The sequence below is a fragment of the Stigmatopora argus genome, chromosome 17 (assembly GCF_051989625.1).
Source record: "Stigmatopora argus isolate UIUO_Sarg chromosome 17, RoL_Sarg_1.0, whole genome shotgun sequence".
Lineage (NCBI taxonomy): Eukaryota > Metazoa > Chordata > Actinopteri > Syngnathiformes > Syngnathidae > Stigmatopora > Stigmatopora argus.
The window spans coordinates 8,568,431-8,589,928 of NC_135403.1; the positions used below are offsets into that span (position 1 = coordinate 8,568,431).

At 37.0% G+C, this 21,498-nt stretch overlaps 1 protein-coding gene across 2 annotated transcripts in view; it reads left to right on the forward strand.

Moving 5' to 3' along the window:
* The first annotated feature begins 1,441 nt into the window (after window positions 1-1,441).
* adarb2 (adenosine deaminase RNA specific B2 (inactive)) overlaps window positions 1,442-21,498 on the forward strand; it is a 149,257-nt gene continuing 129,200 nt past the window's right edge. For both annotated transcript variants that reach the window (XM_077623937.1, XM_077623938.1), the window contains exons 1-3: window positions 1,442-1,826; window positions 3,558-3,625; window positions 15,219-15,348. In XM_077623937.1, coding sequence (XP_077480063.1) covers window positions 15,314-15,348 — 35 coding nt within the window. In that variant the 5' untranslated portion in view covers window positions 1,442-1,826; window positions 3,558-3,625; window positions 15,219-15,313. The remainder of the gene's footprint in view (window positions 1,827-3,557; window positions 3,626-15,218; window positions 15,349-21,498) is intronic.

A 21,498-nucleotide genomic window follows, 5' to 3' on the forward strand; every position in this document is an offset into this window, starting at 1 on the left:
ATCCAAAGGCTACAGGTTAATAGAAATCAGCCCGTTCATCAGCAATACTGGATTGAACCTAACCACCTAACGTTGCCCTGCCAATTCCGATTTGGGGAGGAAAAAAGAAGAAAATTGGGCTGTGGTCTCATTTCCCTTTGTTGAGTAATCAGCATTTCACTTTAATCATTTTCAGAGAAATAAAATTGCAATGACCTATTCCTTTTTCCAAGGGGAAGCAGGGTGAATACGATTTAGAGGGAAGCAACTCATCAGTGCAAAACCTGCAAATATTTGGTAGTTTTCAACCTCCAGACAAGGAAATCCAATCATTGCAACAAATATATATATATATATATATATATATATATATATATATATATATATATATATATATATATATATATATATATATATATATATATATATATATTCCATTTATTAATTCATTTTCTTAACCGCTTTATCCTCATTAGTGTTGGGCCAATCAACAGCCTACCGTGCATATTTTTGGAATGTGGGAGGAAACCAGAGTACCCACAGGAAACCCACACAGGCCCCGGGAGAACATGCAAACTCCACACAGGTGGACCGACCTGGATTTGAACCCACGACCCCAGAGCTGTGAGGCCGACACGCTAACCACTCATCCTATATATATATATATAGGATATATATATATATATATATATATATATATATATATATATATATATATATATATATATATATATATATATATATATATATATATATATATATATATATATATATATATGCCGTAAACCTACGGCAGGTTCACCTGCAGATTCTTTTGAATAAAAAAATAAATAATAATAAATAAATAAAAATAGAAAAATTATATATATATATATATATATATATAATTTTTATTTATTTATTTATTTTTTATTTAAAAGAATCTGCAGGTGGACCTGCCGTAGGTTTACGGGTTAAGGCCAGGACTCATGCAAATAACATTCAAAAATCTCTAACATTGCACACTACATTTTTAATTTGTTATCTTTATTTTATTATTTTTTTCTTAAAAGGAAGCACTTTTTTAGATTAGGAAGAAATGACATACTATTTTCCTTTTCCCAAACTGTTTTACAACCCCTTGGGTCGAAAAGCTAGTTTAAAAGATGCTGATTCTGAAACCCACCCAATATGGCCGAATGTAATAGCCTCTTGGGAAGAAAACTCTCACATGTTAACTAACGATATGTCGTCATTTCCGGTTTAAAGAAAATTGTATTATTATTTCTCCGTTTTTTCCCCGTGACTTGGCATCTAAAGCACTCTTTGCAGCAATGTTCAAACATATTTAAATATTCACGTATCATTTTACATACTTGGATATTTTAACAGACATCGACTTTGAATAAGTGGAACAATTAAGCATAAAACAATTTGTGTGACAGCGTTCACAGTAAATCACCATTGAGTTAACACAGCTGGTAGTAAATCCTTTTCCTGGATGGATCACGTTGCGATAACTTGACGATGTACAAACTGGAACAAATCATTCATTTTAGCTCATTTTATTTAGCTTTTTGCAACAGAAAATAGGACCTTTCGGTTGGAAATTTGACGAATATAGATGACAGTAGAGGGAGGATTAAGAACGGGACAAATCGGAGGAGTTTGACGGTTTAAACTTTTTCTTATGTTTGTTTTTATCCCACCAACGTGGTCTCCGATTGCGGTATATCATAAAATATAACACATCTATTCCCGCAAATCATATTATAATAATGTAAAATCATATTAATGACGTGAACAGTGATTTCGAACCTGGCTTCAAGAACCAAAAACAAGAATGATCACACGATTAACACAATTTGGTAAGTGGTTCAACACAACGCATCTTTAAATATAGTTTTTTTCTGTCTAACTTAATGCTTTTCATGGTCTTCATATAGATGTTATGACCGTGCAATTAACTCGTTAGTTACATAAAGGTAGTATACAATAGGCCTGGGCGATTGTATCGTTAGGTTTTCAACTAGTTATGAGATGTAAACGATTTTCCATCACACTGAATCACAATTGTATATCTATCGCCAATTAATTGTGTATGATATATGTATTATTTTACACGGATGTCAAACATCTGATCACAAACCAAAGGAAATGGGTAATTTATGGAAGATCCCTTGTGTTTGTCAATTTGCATTGCAAAGGGATGTTCTGTTTCATTCAGTCTAACAAAGCACACCTTTGCACACACATTTTATGCATGATTTTTTATTTCTATTTATTTTTTGTCCTTTGGCAATTGAAAAATACACAGTCAGCTCTGACATTTATGCAAGAAAAAAACATTTTGGCAAAAAAAAAACATTCCAGAGCCTAGAACCTTCTACAAGGCTGGAAGCACTCTTAAAAAGAACTACCCCAAATAATAATGTAATATATTTTTAAATTCCATAGCAGATGAGTGGTTAGCGTGTCTGCCTCACATCGGGGGGGACCTGGGTTCAATTCCGGCTTCGGACCTTTCTCTGTGGAGTCTGCATGTTCTCCCTGGGCCTGCATGGGTTTTCTTCAGGTACTCTGGTTTCCTCCCACATTCCAAAGACATGCATGGTAGGCTGATTGGACACTCTAAATTGCCCTTTTGTATGAGTGTGAGCGTGAATGGTTGTTTGTCTCCTCGTGCCCTGTGATTGGCTGGCCACCAATTCAGGGGTGTACCCCGCCTCTGTCCCGAAGTCAGCTGGGATAGGCTCCAACACCCCCCGCGACCCTAGCGGGGAAAAAGTGGTTCAGAAAATGAGAAATGAGTTAGACTCCATAGCACAGCAGTGCGTTTGCTATTTAAAGTAAACGTGTCAGGTTCCAACAATGATGAAACCTAGCCGTGACACTTACTGTGCTCCAACCCACTCACATTGCCATTTTTTAATCAGTCATTGAAGTGGAGATCCATTTTTGGTAGGTGCTTCCTACATGCTTCCTTTTCTTCCAGTGGCGTGCAAAGTTGTTCACCTGCTGTCAAAGTGAGGCAAATGAATAGAGTTGCAGAAATGTCAAAATCTTCTTTGAGCTGTTTTTGATGGATTGTTTCAGCTGTGGCTTTTAGACAATGCACATTGGCTCATGCTGGGTTTTGAAACTCTGCTATTCCGCTTTTTTTCCTGTTATACAGCTCATGTGTCACATCTTTATCAGAAATAATACTTGGTTTCTGCATCTATCAGATTAATGCATCTGAATTGGAACAAGATGTTCAACAAATGTTCATGTATTTGAGGATTCTGTAACTTTGGTGGTTTTAAACAATTTCTCTTGCACAGAATAGCTTCAGTTGATCTTATGTTTAAATAAATGCATATATAAATGGATATATTCTGGTGGAAAATGTTTGCAGGTACCAGCAATTGTTCAAGAAATATATATGATTTCAAGAGTTATAATTCCTTGAATATATTAAACTCTAATTTCCATCTGTGTGCATGCTTTTTTTCTTGCATACTGTATTTTGCTTTAACTTGTTCATATGGCTATTCCATATGCATCATAAAATCCTCCATCTTAATTGACTTATCTAATTCTTTTTGTATATCTTGCAGGTTCCTCGCCAGTTTAAAACGCTATAAAGGGATCTTTTGGTCATCAAGCCTCACATGCAGTTTCTCAGGTAATTTCTATTCTTATCTATCCATTTTTTTTTAATATCACCCTTTCAAAATAAATGACAGGCTTTTTTCTTAACTAAAATGATGGGCAATTGTGGGTAAATATAAATGAATTCAACAATTGGTTTCACATTTGTGAATGGTTTACTTTAGGGTAGTTCTCCCACAATAAAATATTGCTGATTATTTAATCATTGCGCTTCTTCATTCATAAATAAAACATAAAAATGCATGTCTAAACTAGGCCTGCACAATATATCGTTTGAGCATCACCATCACAATCGTCTCATTGTAGGAAATGATATTGTTTTTTTTCCGTTTGTTTGTTTATTTATGTAAGTCACATGTGTCAAAGTGGCGGCCCGGGGGGCAATTGTGGCCCGCCGCATCATTTTGTGTGGCCCGGGAAAGTAAATCATGAGTGCCGACTTTCTGTTTTAGGATCAAATTAAAATGAAGAGTATAGATGTATATTAAATGTCCTGATTTTCCCCCTTTTAAATCAATAATTGTATTTTTTAAATCATTTTTTCTGTGTTTTTAGTTCAAAAATCATTTTGTAAAATCTAAAAATATATAAAAAAAGCTAAAAGAAACATTGTTTTAGATCTATAAAAAACCTGAATATTCAGGGCTTTTAATCCAGTTCTTTTAATCCATTTATTTAAAAAAAATCGAAATATTATATCTAAAATGGTCCGGCCCACGTGAAATTAAGTTGACGTTAAAGCGATCTGCGAACCAACCCGAGTCTGACACCCTTAATGTAAGTCATCTGGTGAAAAAACTGCCGAATTTGAATATGGCAATATTTGGTGCAAAGCCCCAAATAGACATAATGACTGTAACCCCCCTCCCCCCTCAATTTGTTCAGCTCTAGTTTAAACTTAAGTCAAAAACTCGAAGGTCACTGTGTTCATTATTAAGTTGCCTGCTGCTCATATAAACGTTGCAAAACTAAATTTAAGTGTCGTTGCAAAAGTCGACACCACGGGAGGACAGATCCTTAGTAGACTAACCATCATTACTCATTACAGTGTTTGAGGACACAAGGGACCCCTGTGACACTTACAAATGAGTTGCCTGTGTAGTTTTCCTTGGGCAAAGCGATTGCCATTTCTAGCCAGATGGACTGCCATCGACTTGCGTGTGGTGCAAAAACAAGCAGCATGTGCACTACCCAAGGGCCCGACTTGCACTACATATTACATATGGGTAAAAAAATGAATGGGAAAAGGTTTAATATTTTCGGTCATGGAATGTAAATCATGTAAGTTAGGAAGCCAATATCCCTGAAGGAATTATTTTCTGATATTTTTATAATAGCGGTGTAAAAGCTCCAGATACTTTCCATTCATACTTATTTCATTTGCATATGTAACTTACTATACCGTAGCAGTTTTATCAACATCTACTATATCTTTTATATCAATTTAAGAAATAGATATTACATATTAAATAGATTTTCTCCGGGTAGTCCAATTTCTACCCCAATGACAGAAAAACTCCTTTATATCAAGTAAGAAAATAAATACTAGTTATTAGTAGTTTGCGATTTGCTGAGAAAGTGATGCAAGAGGTCAGGGATTGTAAATGTTGCTGTTAGTCAGAGGTTTTAATCCCTTAGGCATGGTGCCTGACCATGCATCGGTCACATACGTGTGTAAGCAAAGGTCAGCCAACATGCATTAACTTTGAACCACAAATCAAAGTATGGCTCACGTACCCCAATGTCATTCCAGTGCAAACACAGTTGGCCATTGAATAACAGAACATGAAAGTGGGGCTGCATTAAGGAGAAGCAATATAGATATTATCATCTCACAAGTGTGCCGTACTTTTTACTTTAGGACAAGGGTGTCAGACTCGGGTTGGTTCGCGGGCCGCTTTAACGTCAACTTGATTTCACGCGGGCTGGACCATTTTAGATATAATATTTAGATTTTTTTTATTAAATGGATTAAAAGAACTGGATTAAAAGCCCTGAATATTCAGTTTTTATAGATCTAAAACAATGTTTATTTTAGCTTTTTTTTAATATATATTTTTAGATTTTACAAAATGATTTTGAACTAAAAACACAGAAAAAAATGATTAAAAAATTACAATTATTGATTTAAAAGGGGGAAAATCAGGAAATTTAATATACATCTATACTCTTCATTTTAATTTGATCCTAAAACAGAAAGTCGGCACTCATGGATTACTTTCCTGGGCCACATAAAATGCTGCGGCGGGCCAGATTTAGCCCCCAGGCCGCCACTTTGACACATGTGCTTTAGGAAATGGCTGTGTTTAGGATTAACACATTGAAATTCATGTTCACACACAGTTGTATTTTTAGCACCCCCGCCAACCCCCACCCCTCAGATGTCTTTCTAATGGTGAATTTGAAATCAGTTAACACGTTTTGTTAATCAACAAAGCATGGTCAGAAACTAAGAAGCCAAATCCTTGTTGGGGTTGAACTATCTACATCTGTTTGAACATTTTTGTAGATTAAAAATGTGTACTATAAGAAGTTTTTGCCCAGGAGCTGTTTTGAGAAAAGGCTGAAGTCACGTTTTTTTTTTCTCCCTGAGATCTAATCATATTTCCTCAGTGAGGCTCCAAACATTTTATCAGTGCAAGCATGAGGAGAAATCATTTCAAGCATCTACAGTCAGAAGGAAAGAAAATAGGGGAATCATAGTTGGAATTGCAACGTTTCAAACTGGATGGAAACCTAAAAACAAATTCTTCTGAAAAAAGAAACATGCCTCGGAGATATTGATAATTTGTAAGAACAAAAAATATGAAACAATGTAATGTTTAGATCTATAATCAAATGGAATAATAACAAATATGTCATAAAATGCAGGACCAACAAAAGCCATTGTCCATAATTCTGCTTTCTATCGCCTCAATATGTTTAACCTGAGTGTCTTCTCAACACGTCTGTAGTACTTCAGATGGTTACTGTTGTATTTTATACCCAAGAAGCTTTAATTCCACGTTTTAATCAGTGGGAAAAAAATTTCATATTATCCTCTTTTGAGAATTTTTACATGCAATTTTTCAGAAAACAGCTACTATCATTATAGCCTTGGAGGCTAGACTGATCACAGGCTAAACTGCAGTTTCATCTGTGCGTTATTGTGCATGCATGTGGGTACAAATTTAAGTGTAAAAAAAATAACTAGCAAAAAACAAACATCTAAACTCGCATGCACGCATGTATGTTTGGACACAGACTCACCACATTCATGGTTGCTGGCACACGCGCATGCTCTTGTAGACAGTCACTCAGTCGTATTGACGTCAACCTTTTGCACTGAGTTATCATCTGCACACAGACGTGCTTCATATTGAATCAGTGGAAGAGGGTTAAATAAAACTAGAAAGCTTTCACTTTTAATCTTATCCAATCTCCAACTTGCACGTCTTGACCCAAAGATTCAGGAGATGGAGAGGCTCTGGATGTCAACACATTTTTTTCATTGCTGTTGTACATCCGTTTTTTGTTTAAGACTATATACTAGATGCGAAAGAATAGAGTAACAAGGAAACATGCGACCTTTCTGAATATCTATGGAACAACCTAGACCATGTGTCAAAGTGGTGGCCCGGGGGCCGAATCTGGCCCGCCGCATCATTTTGTGTGGCCCGGGAAAGTAAATCATGAGTGCCGACTTTCTGTTTTAGGATCAAATTAAAATGAAGAGTATAGATGTATATTACATTTCCTGATGTTCCCCCTTTTAAATCAATAATTGTAATTTTTTTAATCCATTTTTTCTGTGTTTTTAGTTCTAAAATCATTTTGTGAAATCTAAAAATATATTAAATAAAATAAACATTGTTTTAGATCTATAAAAAAACTGAATATTCAGGACTTTTAATGCAGTTCTTTTAATCCATTTATTTAAAAAAAATCGAAATATAATATCTAAAATGGTCCGGCCCATTTGAAATCAAGTTGACGTTAAAGCGGCCCGCGAACCAACCCGAGTCTGACACCCTTGACCTAGATTTTTAGCAAGGTAAATGCACCCTTTCAATCCCGAAATAGCGGAAATGTGACCAACAGAGTACAGGTAGTAGCCGGTAGTTTATCATTAAAAATAAGCGTCAATGTTTTACTCATTCATGATTTACTTTCTCGGGCCGCACAAAATGATGGGGCGGGCCAGATTTGGCCCCCGGGCCGGCAATTTGACACCAGTGCTCTAAAGGATGAAAAAGATTCCAGTAAATGCCTTTTAGGAGATTTCATTCAACAAATGAAGTGTGCTGCACTGTAAGTCATACTGATTGATAACAATAGCTTGCCGATACAGTTTGTGGCTTCATATAACGCAGATTTTTCATCAAGAATTTAATGACACCAATAACGTTGTTGAAGACTACCAAGACAGAAATTCATTTCCAATTCTCAATAGGCTTCACCATGCCGTTAGACCACCTTTTCTCTTGCATAGAGAGGATTTATGAAAACCTCTAACAAGTGTGATTTATGTTTATTGGCCTCTAAACAGACAAGGTATTCAGCGGAGCTGAGGGAGCACTAAACAGAAGTACATAAAAACAATAGAGCAAGGATTGGATCAGCTCAACTGAAACACATTTGTCCTGGGGGATGCTCCAGCAGCAAAATGTGCAGCAATACACGGAGATAGTATGTCTGGGAAATGGAATCCTTTGACCAGTTATTAATCAATAGGAATATGTGATTGCATCAAAGTGTGGCAGACACATTGCTTGGGGTTACACCTGAATGCCTTTTCACCCATAGCTCATAATTGTATTACTAGAAGTATATAAGTATTACTCAGTTCAGATTTGTAAACATTTTCATAACCTTTTAATAACAGGAAAGATAACATGGTCTTGGTCACCTTTTATATAAGCAGAACTGGTTTGCCCTTAAAAATAAATTAATTAAAAGAGACAAAAATGTCAGTTTCTCTAAACAAAATTAAAAAATATATATATATATATATATTTATTTCAGCTCAGGTGCATGCGCAGTTACATTTCAAGAGAAAACTTTGAACTTAATTCCATTTGTTAGTCATTATTAGTGTCTATTTCTCCCCTCAATGGTCTTTTGGCTCTAAGATTTGACCTTTTATTGTCTACCATCAAAGAATCGATGTCACCTCTGGCGCTCCCATTTGTCCCTTCACTGCACTTCGCTGCAAAAGATAATTACGCCTCAAATGAAGCTTTGCACTTTGTGTCGCCTAATGTTTAACGCTCCCTGTCTCTCCCGTTCTCTGTCTTTCTCTCACTCTTTCGCTACTCTACACAGACAGCACAATGGGGTGGCCCAATGGATCCATGTGCACCTGTTATTTACAAGATTCATGTTTATCTAATGCAAAATCAATAGTTTAGCACCGGGGAAAAGTTAGGCCTCGACTAACAACCATTGAGAGCTACTTAACGGCACATATGCCTATGCTTTAGTGGGCCATAAAGTGGAGGGATCGCCGCAAACTGACTGCTGCACATTCATCTCAGTGCAACTAATGGTCCTAATAGCATTAGCTTGTGGTCGTTGGGGCCCCTCTTTGTGGCTGTGGAAGAATATGCACACGGTAATGTTAATAAGATAAAAACAAGTGGAGGATACAATCAGCAAACTGTTCACTAGTTTGATCATCAAAAGGGCAGGCTATGCAATTTATAATTTGACCTAAGAGTTTGTGATATGAAAACAATTGTATGGTACATTTTCCAAGGAAACCCCATTTGAACAATTTTAGGTATAAAAAAAACGAGTTCTGTACAAAGCAATGCATTTTTTTTGCAGCCTAATCGATGAACTGCATTAAATTTCAATTACATCTCTTCATCATGCACTACTCTCCCTCGACGTAGCCGGCTAATATCCTCTCGACCAGGAGACTCCTTCACCTTATTTCCTGGTTCCTTGCACTTTGAATAGATCAGCACTTAGAAATCTGCCTCAGCTGCTCTGCTCAGGGCTGTGTATCATTTAGCCCCAAAATTCACTTTTCCCCACCAGTAAGCAGTATCCGCCTCGCCCCTTTCATGAACCCTGACAAAGACCTTGCCATCTGTCTGTGTCGTTTGCCACAAAGTGGCTGGGATTAATTGAAAAACAATGACAAGGCCAAGTGGGAGGGTCAAAGCAATAAGAGCTGTGGCCTAGCTGGGTCACCTCCCCATTTCCTCATTGTCAAAACGCCTTCTCTTGACATTAGCTAGACTGACACATGAGCGCAGTGTCTGCTTGGTTTAGTCTTCTACCCTCCTTGAGCTGTGGCCATTACCAGGTGGACAGATCCAAGATATGGTCTTTGTCCATGTCAATGGAACAGTGCTCGAATCAATTCTGAGGTTGATAACACTGTCCTGATCCCTCAAGTATTGGAGATACTTCTAAACCTTAAATGCTTTATGGACACCCCATGGAGTTACCAAATGCGAATGATATTGAAACTCAGGGGTAGCAAAGTATGTGAGCATTGAGCTCGAGATGTTATTTTCCATTCGAAGTTCCAAGCACCTCATCCTTAAAAAAGTCCACCTCTTCTCTTTTCGAATGGAATCCTCCTCCATGCGGTAGGTTTTCCATTGCATGTAGCTTCAGCAGAGCGAAACATCTTCTACGTGTTTTCAGAGTTAAGTGATCAGCCTCTCACCCTTGCTTGATCTGGTGAAGTGACCCTGTCTATATGCCGACTGACATTGTCGTTTTTAGACAAAGGCCCTTTTGCTTACACCATACACCAGGCTTGCACATTTCCATTACTGCTAAGCCAATTTGCCATCTTGTCATCATTGTCTTATCACTGTCAAAACCTTTCTATAAGAGCCCCCCTAATTAAGATTTCTCTTCTCACGGTCTTATTAACAAGTGACCAAAGTTCTGTACATTTGCTTTTCAATGTGCTTTAGTAATCCAATGCCCACCGTAATTTTTTTTCATATTTCTTCTACCATATAATTACCATTAAAGGTATTCATCTGATACAATTCATATGGTTTACAACCAGTGGTTACGTTGGGCACTGTTCTAAAAAAATATGTACAGACTCAGTGCCCTCTTAAATAGACAAATTGTTCTCATTTTCTTCACACCTGTCTTAAAAGTGATCTTATTATGTACTATGCATGGGTTTCAGAAGAATAAGAAGTATGATAGTTAAGGTTTGATTTCAGTCATTCGAACTGTATATTTATGGAATTCAACCAAAGGCAGCCAATTATTCAGTACTCTAGAGCCACTTTTAGAAATAGAAAGTATATAAAGCACAGGCTGACCTGCTTATTCATTGTACCTTCCAAGCTATTGTTTTTCTCACAGTATGGATAGCCATCTTTCAACCTTACAGCAAGAGAGAGGCAATGATTTTTTTCTCGCATGACTGAACATCGAGCAAAGCAATATTTCACATGTTGGCTCTGGAAGAAAAAAAAAACCCATCTCAGGGGATTTTGCTGGCCGGATTGATGTGGTGATGGTGTTGAACATCAAAAATGATAGTAGTGGCACTGAGAGCTGGAGTTTCATCAAGTTAGGTTAACCAGGACTGCCAAACACTCTCCAAATATTGGGCCATTTGTTTAATGACGGTTGAGCATAATGATTTTAAAGGTTACTAAAACAAAAGAAAAAATACAACTTAAACTTACAAAAGTCCCCATAAAGCTCTGTGAGCATTAAGCTTCTGTTTGTCTCTTATGCATTGAAATGCAAACAGATGTAAAAATTATGCAATGCAGTATTATAAGGTAAAGGTATTATTAGTGTGATTGTGGTCTTAAAGAGGCATTTTCTCTTAATTATGTTTGCATATCAGACCTTATTCAAGCATGTGTACCCATCAAAGTGTTTGGTATTTATAGAGTTCATGTTCCACTTTGCATTTTAACTTTGTCAAAGTGACCAGGGAGTGTTAACGCCCACCCAAAAATAATGTGCCATTTTTTTCCTCCGCCATTAGCTTTCAACACTGAGATGTCATTTGTCACATCACAACTTTTCTTCAAGGTCACGGCCCCCAATGAGGCTATAATTCAACTATCATGTAATTAAGTAGACCAATGATCATTTGAAAGGAGTAATGGGGTATAGAAAATGCCTACATTAGAACTTAGAATTGTCAAGAAGGACACTTTGGAAATTGATGAGCCGTTAGCTAAAGAGATACAAATAGATGAACAACTAAATCACTACCCAAAAGAGTACTTAAACTACTCTGAAGGCATTATTTTAATTGTAATTCTTCATACAAAATGCAAAAGTGGGGAAAAAAGTAAATCAGTGTTAAATCCGATTCATTTAAAGGAGTAATCCATCTAATAACTAAACACACAAATAAATGATAGATACGCCTGTGGCGAAGAAGAAATTAATTGAGCTATCTGCAAGACTGGTGGCAAAATGGTCCTGCAACCAGAATTAAAACTTATTGATGCGCACACAACACGCAAACTACAGTCGCTTTATCAAAAACTTCTCAGCAAATTTCCATATTATTGAATTTGGTAATGCATCGGTCCCATCCACAAAAACAATGTTATACCTCTATCCATTTTAATTACACATTTCTTTCTTTTGTCTTGATGGGAGAACTACTTTTCTCAACGGCATATCAGCACATTGGCAAATATTTCAATTGGTCAGTCAATCAGTTCTAGGCATGCCATTGTGTTCTTGCTATGTACTGTTTCTCCAGATTTACATTATCTAAATTATGGATCTTATGCCAGTACAAGTCTAAATTATTGGTGCCGTTTGATTGAAATTTAGCATTTCTTCCTTCAAAAGCATTTAAATCCCTTCACTACTCATCTACTTCAAATAAGTCACTAAATGCTAGTCTTCAAAAGTCCAGTTCATGAAATAACTATACCTCATTATGCATAAAGTAGATATACACACACTTGCACACCAAACACACGGAGGACATTTGAAAAGTGGATAAAATAGGAAGTTAGTTTTTTATGACAGTTGACTGGGCTGTGTTTGAATATCAGAATCTTGATTAAAAACTTGCTTCAGGAGACATAATTGTGCCTTATCAGTATAGACTGATCTGCAACTAATTTTGTATTCTTCTGAGTAATTAATGTGCTGCAATTACGTGAGCAATTAAGATTCACAATTAAAGTCTGGATGTTAAAGCACTAAAAAAATCCATTAATTGAGCAAACTGTCTGGTAGATAAAATGTAGAACTTCATGCATTCTCAGCAGCATTTCTAGTTGTATTGTATTTTATATTGTAAGTATTTATGTGATACAATGTATCTTCAAAACTTTGATCCTTTGAACCGGCGACCAAACGTCCGGCGACCAAACGTCCGGGCGACCAAAAGTCCGGCGACCAAAAGTCCGGCGACCAAAAGTCCGGCGACCAAAAGTCCGGCGACCAAAAGTCCGGCGACCAAAAGTCCGGCGACCAACAGTCCGGTCACGGATCCCAGGTGGGTCCCCAATGTGTGGTGTTTGCATGTCCTCCCCAGGCTTGCATTGGTTTCCTCCGGGCACTCCAGTTACTACCCCCCACATCCTAAAAAAGCCCCTTGTGAGCATTCAGAAAATGAACAAATTACTTTTGTCATTTGCCTAAATTAGTTGTTAAAGCAGCTAATTACTTGCTGATTGCTGTTTTGGGAATCTGCTTTTAGCTACTTTACTGATATTTTAGCACAAACACTTAAGTTGGTAATTACTCCATTTATTTATTAATACTAGTCTGGACAAAGAGCAAAATATTCTAGTCCACAATGCCATGATTACAGAAAGAAAACCCACACAATAAACCACTGGTTATTGTTTTTAAGTGTTGCACTTGACCAAACACCAACACTGAAATGCAATGAATGTACGGAATAATTCCTTTAAAAAAAACTATTCCTGATTGTTAACAATTTTGTGCATTCCCTAACCACTTCTAATGATGATTCCTTTCAACTGCTCTGACCCGTTTATGTCTGGACTGTCGTAACGTATCACAGAAGTTTTTGTGCTGTCTGTTTCCAAGACAGCATTGTTTTTAACGGCGCTTCATGTCTGTTTTGACTGACCTGTCCAGCTGCTGTGGACACAACAAAAACCACAACAGAACAGCTTGTTAGTGCTTTTGAAAGGGCTTGGTAGTCCCCCTCGGACATATCTAGCCTACTTTCACAAGAGCAAAGTCTGTGTGTCATAGTCTGTTACGGTGAATGATGTCTGTCTTTCGGGCCAAAAAAGTGCTGTACTATTCATGAAGCTTATTTTTTTACAGACTTGGCTAACCAGGCTGGCATTTGATTCACAGCCCGACAATCTATGTCAATTTATGTCATCTACCATCCATTTCTCTCTGTGATAAACACCCAGAAACTGCCCCATCGTGAAGTAATTTACAGACTCACACACACACACTAAAGCTATTGACAGCACTATGTCCTGTGGCAAATGTCTGGCATTTAGCAAATCAATGGCATGAATTATGAAGAGTCTCTTGTTGCATTTGAATTCGGTTCAATAACATGAGGAAGTACATTAAATACAAGCGATGATGAGTTGTTTGTTGCTAAAGTCGATGAGTTCTGTATTAAAAGGGTATTTCTTTTTGAAAAGGTTTTTCTTTGTTGCAAAGAATAATGAAACATTGATAGGGTAATAGAAGATAGCTAGTAAATCTGTTTGTTGTTAGAATTGTTTTATTTATACTGCATAGTCGTGAGTTTGACACTAGTTTTGCTTTAACTAAGCATTTTTGGAGCAGTCCATAATTTCATCTTGAAAATGAGAGACCGGATCTTCCTTATAGTAATTGAGTATTGATTTGAAAATAAACAGCGGCAAGCTCCCACCCAACTGACAGGCCCATCTTTCGGGTGAAATCGACAATAAATGGGCCCTTGGTTTGCGGTCAGGTTATAGATCAACATGATACAGTCTCATGCGCCCTTCCCTTTGCGACTGCTCCCCCAATATATATTGGATTTTAGATAACCCATTTATGTGCTCAGCCATCAAAAACCTATAGATTTGAACACCAAAAGATAAGTTAGTGGCTGAACATTGCTCACCCAGCAAGGAGACAGTATTTATGAGAATATAGCACTTCCGAGAGAGAATTAGCAACGATTGTCATTATGCAATGCAATTTTTTTTTCAGTCGCAGTGTTTGTCTATATGAGATTTGTCTATGATGCCTCTAATGAGGAGTTGCTGTATAGAAGATGGATATATTGAGGATAAACTTTTTTTTCTTTAAATGTAATAGTTTATTAACAACAATAAAACATGATGGACAAAAGACTGCAATGAAACTCCGTGATAACAAATATAGTAATCACAGTTTAACAACTTTGGTCAAATACGGTAAGAAAACAACAAGATACTGGAAGGAAATGCCTTCATTAAAATGAGTAGGAGGTGAGTGGTAATGGTTCAACAGCTCTATGAATCAACATAATGCGAGGAGTATAAATACAGTGTCTGGCCCAGACGGTAACCTCTTCATAATAGCTGTTGAACTATGCTCACACTCTTGACGCTCCCTCTACATTACTCCCAGCTAACGACATAAAAATGTGATATTCATTTTCATTAACAGCTACTTCATTTTTTTGATTTCAGGAAATGGTCGAACAGTGTTGGGGCAAGAATGGTGGTGGAGTAACAGTGCCAAATGACCTCCAGGTTCCTATCAGGCAGTAAAACAGATTAACTGGATGACAAGGAGCTCCGTTAATTTCTGCGGCTTGAGGTGATGTCAAATGGCATTTTCATTCATTTACACCTGCCTCATTAATGACTCCTGATTATCATTCGCTTGCATGCACTCCATTTGTTATCAGTGCATGTGACCTCCTTTGGGAGCATTATGAACTCTTATCTGTATTTATCTTGTCAATTATTGATTGTCTTTTCCCACCATGCATCATTATTAATTTGACATCCCGTGTCCAGCTCACTTTTAATCATATTTAAATGGATAGGGGAAGATAAAAATCAATTTCCAATTATCTTTGGGGTTTTTCATATCTATTTAGCCTCTCTCATGTCGACTTGAGATCAGCTTTGCATGAATGAGCAGGTGTAGAAAAAAAAGAGGTGAACAATAATCTCATTTAAATTTAATGGGAAAACAGTAGAAACATAATTTTCCTCCAAAATGCCATGTTGTTTTCATGGGTACAGAAGATCATGATTGTAGTGGTTCATTTTAATTGCACACAAAATCTTAATAATTATTTTTTCCTCTCCAAATAAGTGATCCCCACGACTTGTACATGGAGACAAAAAAAGTGTTCTTCTACATAGGCGTTTTTTTAGGATCTTTTTTTAAATTACTTTCCCATGTCCTACGTGATGTAGTGTTATCTTGCAGGTTTTTGATTCTTACCTACAGACATGAATTCATAGTCGTAGAAATTTGTTTTATTTCTAAGACTCAACCTCGTTGAGTGAGTCATACTCAAAATATACTAAGCTTGACATCATTCTTTATGTCTGTGGACCACCTTACTCCCACAACTTTGGTCAGCTACTTCAATAATAGAAGTAGAGTAGAGTAGAAATGCTAGCTGTATGAGTTATAAAAAGTATGCGTGAAAACTTTAAAACATTGTGTCATGTTCATAAATGGAATTTTTAGCCAAAAAGCATGCATACACACCCGTGCCAAAAATGTGATAATATCTTGTACACATACTGTATGTGTGATTGTGATGACCTAAAGTGAGGAGTTATTGTGTCCTCTTGAGGATGGGCAGAAATGATCCTTCCTGCACATTTAATTTGTTATCTCCTCAGCAGGCTTGCAGCCTCAGGCTAACTGAAATGGGAAATTAATGACACAGAGGGGAGTGCACTCGTTGCTCGACCAACCCACAGGCCTTCAGATAAATAGCTTTTAACACTGGGATCAATAATGTTAACTTGTGATTAAATAGATTATTACATTCAAAATTAGCCACCCCAGGGGCCAAACACTTGTTTATGGAAAGCCAAAGGGAAAGCAGTTCCGCTTGCTTAGTCTTTAACCGTTTTTGCAGTTTTTTTAAATTCTTTATTTACTTTGTTACATTTTCCCAAGCAAAATTTTGCTTGTATGTATTTAGATATAACTCAAATAATCTGTTGACAAGTAGACAGTATTTGAGTCAAAAGTCAATGGTTTGATACGTGATTCACATTCCAGGGTGATGCATACTTCACCATGATTGTTTTAATTAAATTCATTTGCATTTTATATTACAAATGATCTCAAAGTAAAATATGCAATCATTAGTTAATAATTTTTGACTGCTCCACTTATTCTTCAAGTACAGGAACACCCACACTTCATTTGTTTAGTGTGGGAATAAATGTGCGCATGGATGCGTGAGAGATTGTCAAAAACATAATTTGTCAAACCTTTTTAATGTTATGGCCATGGAGATTCTCACAAGCAACTTTAGGAAGTAAACTTGTTGAGAAATTGTTCTCCCATTAGAGGATAATTTTAGTCTGCAGTGTCAATTTCTAACAAACTGGCATTCTCTGTAGTAAATAGTCAGAATGTTAAATACTAAAACTTCCTATCCAAAGGGCTCAAATGCAGCAAAACAACTTCTGTATCATTGTTGCAGAAAATAAACGGGTGGTGTGCCATATTGGGAAGTTTTTTTTTGGGACGATAGCTGGTGCACTGATAAGTGGCAGATAGAAGTTTTACACTTGGCCGGAGCATATCGGTAATAGCTCCAGGAGCAGCGGTGTATTGACTCGAGTTGAGTACTCGGAGGAGAAACGAGCAGTAACGTTTCTGTTTGAATGCTTGAAGATGGCGATGGGCCACTCTGCAAAGAATGCATGTCAGGGAAGACCAGATGCCCCAATCACTGAAGCTGAGAGTTCGGCCCCACTTATCAGTTACTTATGGAGAAGGGGGAAGAACACAATGTCATTTTAACCCTTTTCTTCCCCCAAGTATGAGACATGAATGACACACAATGGCAGGGGCAGAAGTGCTGCCATGGCATTAAAGTTGCACACAATGGGCTCTGCCACTGCAATGCCGTTGGGGAAAAATTGATTTTGAGTCTCCTTGCTCGGACGTAGACAAGACAAATCAACTAATTGGCTTGCAACACAAATGTCCCGTGCTTGTTCTTTTCTTGATGTCTAATAACCTGCTGTCAGTAAAGGGAGGGCGTTTACTATTTTTACTTTTGAGGTGACAGACGCCATTGCATGTGAATGAGACCATAAAATGAACCGAATGTTACATTGCATTCCACGTAATAACAATGAATGACAAAATGTGTAGCTGTGAATGCAACGGAAGCTTTCAAGTGCATATATTAATGATTCTTTTCCCCCCGCTAAACTGCAAATATTAGAGTCAGCATTTCATCCTTGTCATTCTTAAGCATGCTGTCCAGAACTGCAGCCATTTGCACTTTTTATAAGCTTTATCCGCACCTAGTTATTCTAAGATCTGCTGCTAAATTTGTCCCTCATTCCTCTCTTTCTAAGCTTAAGCCGTCAGCCTGGTAATGCTACTTCAAGAGCACATCTCCTGCTAACTTATTTATTTATATTTGTGTCTGCTTTTGGTTGAGGCATTGCACAGCATGAAGTGAGAAGGTTGAATTTTGCATTACCTCACCCACAGCTTAAATATTATTGGTTGCTTATCTGTAAAGTCCCCTGTTGCCTGGCAAGGTGATTTTGCCACAGAGCAGTTTGCATACACAGTATGTAAAATAGGAAAATTACTTGACTATAGAGGTTAGAAATGCGTCCAACTTCAAATCATTGTGACAGTTTAGTGCTTTTAGTCGGGGGGAAAATAGCATATTTGTTTTGACCTCTAGTTGAATGTCACATGAGCTACATGTGTTTAGTGGCTTTCTGTTTTTCTCTAAAAAATGTGAAGTTCAAAGCAGCAAATTGAAAGTAAGTTTTACAGTAATGACATTTGATATGTTTTGGTAAAACTCTAGATAAAAGTGAGGATGGTGTACATTTAAAACATTTTAGGCCGACTGCTTTAATACCATCATCCACTGCCGATAGTTAACATGACACACAACCAGGAAGAAGTATACTAAAAAAATAAACGGCATAAAAACTGTTTTTATTTATGTTCTACCCACTGTTAACTTAGAGGTGATATTTGGGTAAGAGAGGGATGTAAGGTGAAGCACCAGGCTGATCAGAGTGCCCCAAGACTACAACGGGAGGGATGTCATGATGCGTCAGTGAGAATCATGTCATGTCTGGCTTCCAGCAAGCCAAAGACCAGTTTATATAATAGGATGAAATGAAACACAGCAAAAGGGATCTGGTGTTTCGCACTCTTGGAAACAATGGTGGCACAGGGGTATGTTGTGTATCCTTTAGGCCATGGAAGTCCAACCGGTCCTCGAGGGCCAGAGTGGGTGCAGGTTTTCATTCCAACCAATGAAGATGATATATTTTCACCAATCTGGTGTCTTAAAAGTTGCAGTCAGGTGCTGCTGAATTCAGAAGAAACCTCCTTGGTTAAACTGTCAGTGCTGTAGCCGTTGAAACAAAAAGCTGTGAACTAGTTCACTTCATATTTTAACATAATTACATTCTTCCAAAATTGATTTCATTATAGTACACCCCTCACCACCATATGCACATCAAAACATTCTTTACTAATTCACTGCAATTGACGAATACAGCAGACGTGAAATTAAACCACGAGAAAAGCTCTTGGATCTTATTAGGGAATTCTTTGACACTAGGATGATTTGCAAAGTGGCATTAGGTAGATCATTTTCAAGTGATTAAGGCGGGGAGCCAATGGGAATGTTATTTATTCAAAAGCCAGGTGTCCATTTCACCATCAATGATTGGGAACTGATGAATTGCTTCTGTGCAGCACGATGAGTCGTCTTGCAGTTTTATTTAGAACTAAAAGTGCCTAAACACATTTTTACTGTCCATTGGTATCAGGAAAATAATCATTATTGGAGTATCAGAAGTAAAAATTAAATTATGTCCATTCCATATATACCACAATTCCCATTTAACGTGAAAACAAACAAACAAAAATGCCAATTAGCCGTGCATAAATGTGATAACTTGATTGTTGATATGTGCCTAGGAACTTGTCATGAAACTTTGGCATGTTGTCTTATGTGCTCACTCCAACACATGCAACAATATGAGACTTAAAATGTATGTTTCACATCATTTTACAGCGCGTATACCTTTTGATCCCACCCTAACAATGTAATAGACAGATAATAATCTACTTTGAAGCAAGGCTGCAGTAATTCATTCTTTAGAATACCTGGATAAGTTGGTTTTAATTAAGTTGTTAGTACACCCTCAGCTCATGCATAAGGGATAGTACTAAGTATAAAACTAAATTATTTTCAAGCCTTTTAAGTTTCACTTACAGCAATCAAAACAATGATATTCTTGACTTGATTTAAGGTGAATGTAATAAACAAAGTAACTTTAATTAATAGAGGAAATAGTTTTTCACTACAGAGAATAATGTGTGTTAGAGGAGTTAGATATGTTTGGACTTTCTTTGATTGTTCAGCACTTGTGCAGGGAAGGTTGAGCATAATTATTCTCTACCAATCAGAAATAATGAAGTATGAAGGGTAATTGTTAAACAAGAGGCATCATGGGAATTCTAACAAGATTGTACCTGACACATGTGATGTGTCTGAGGCCATGCGTTAGCACGGATGCGCGGTCAGACACACACGTACACATACACAAGACTAGCAGATTAAATCCTATTAATTCAAACTCAATGCCCAAGTGACATCTCCAACAGAGTAATGAGAAATTTAGCAGGAATCTGAGGCTGATTATCAACTGCAAATTTGCTGTAATGCCAGTAATCAGAGGAGATGGTGCAGTGGAGAGAGATGAAGGGATGCGAGCCAAAGCACTAATTGCAACTTGTTTCCTGCCATCTTCTTTACATGACAATACTATCAAGGGCCAAGGACATTTAATTTCAGTGCGAGGGAAAGGAGTTCCAGTTTAATAGATTTTGCAATTAAACGATCAGTCCACCTTTTTTGGAGAGTTCCCGAATGAATAAACATTACATTTTTTTTTTTTTTTCCCCCTCACTGCTTTTAAAATGTTTGGATTATTTTATTTTCAAGCTGTTTTAACCTTCTGCAAATAGCCCTCTGTGTCAAAGGGGAGTCATCTAGTAACTAAAATGATAATCGCCTCATGATATTCTCGTCTACCGAAGTGTCAGAGGGTTAATCGTAAAAATTCACTTATCATCTTCCTGGAAGAAGTAATTAAGCAATGCAGGACAAACTCGTATAATTGAGGGCAAATAATGAGAGATGCACTTTTTGGTTGTGGGAGGGGGAAAGTCTAGAAACATGATGGAACCTGTAATGGAAAAGCATGGTGCAACTTAACAGTAAATAGAGCAGAAAAAGTCCCTAAATAAAACACCACTGTGTATAGTAATTGATTTAATTTTTTTTTAAATCGACATTATTAGCTGTGTGTTTGTATTAATCTTGACAGCTTGATGAGACAAATCGAACAAAAGCAAATAGCTTTTACAATCTTGTTCAGTTGTTTGGTGGCAAAATAAGAAAAAGACTTGCCTTTCCAGTTATTTTGCTAAACATCAATGGCTGAATTTCTGATTATATTTAGAAATATTCAAAGTTTTAGCTGACAGCAGAGTTATACCCACACAATGAAGTAACTTTTTAACTTTTTCCGTCTACCTTTCATTATAGCTGTGAATTGCTTTTATAATGTATATATGACTTTGCAAACAATGTTATTGCAATTATAAACCTTACAAATACTGATACATAATAAGCTAAGTGGTGATTGACATTAGCCCTTGTTTTGTCTTTTTCCTGTTCATAACGATTAGCTCAGTGTCCAG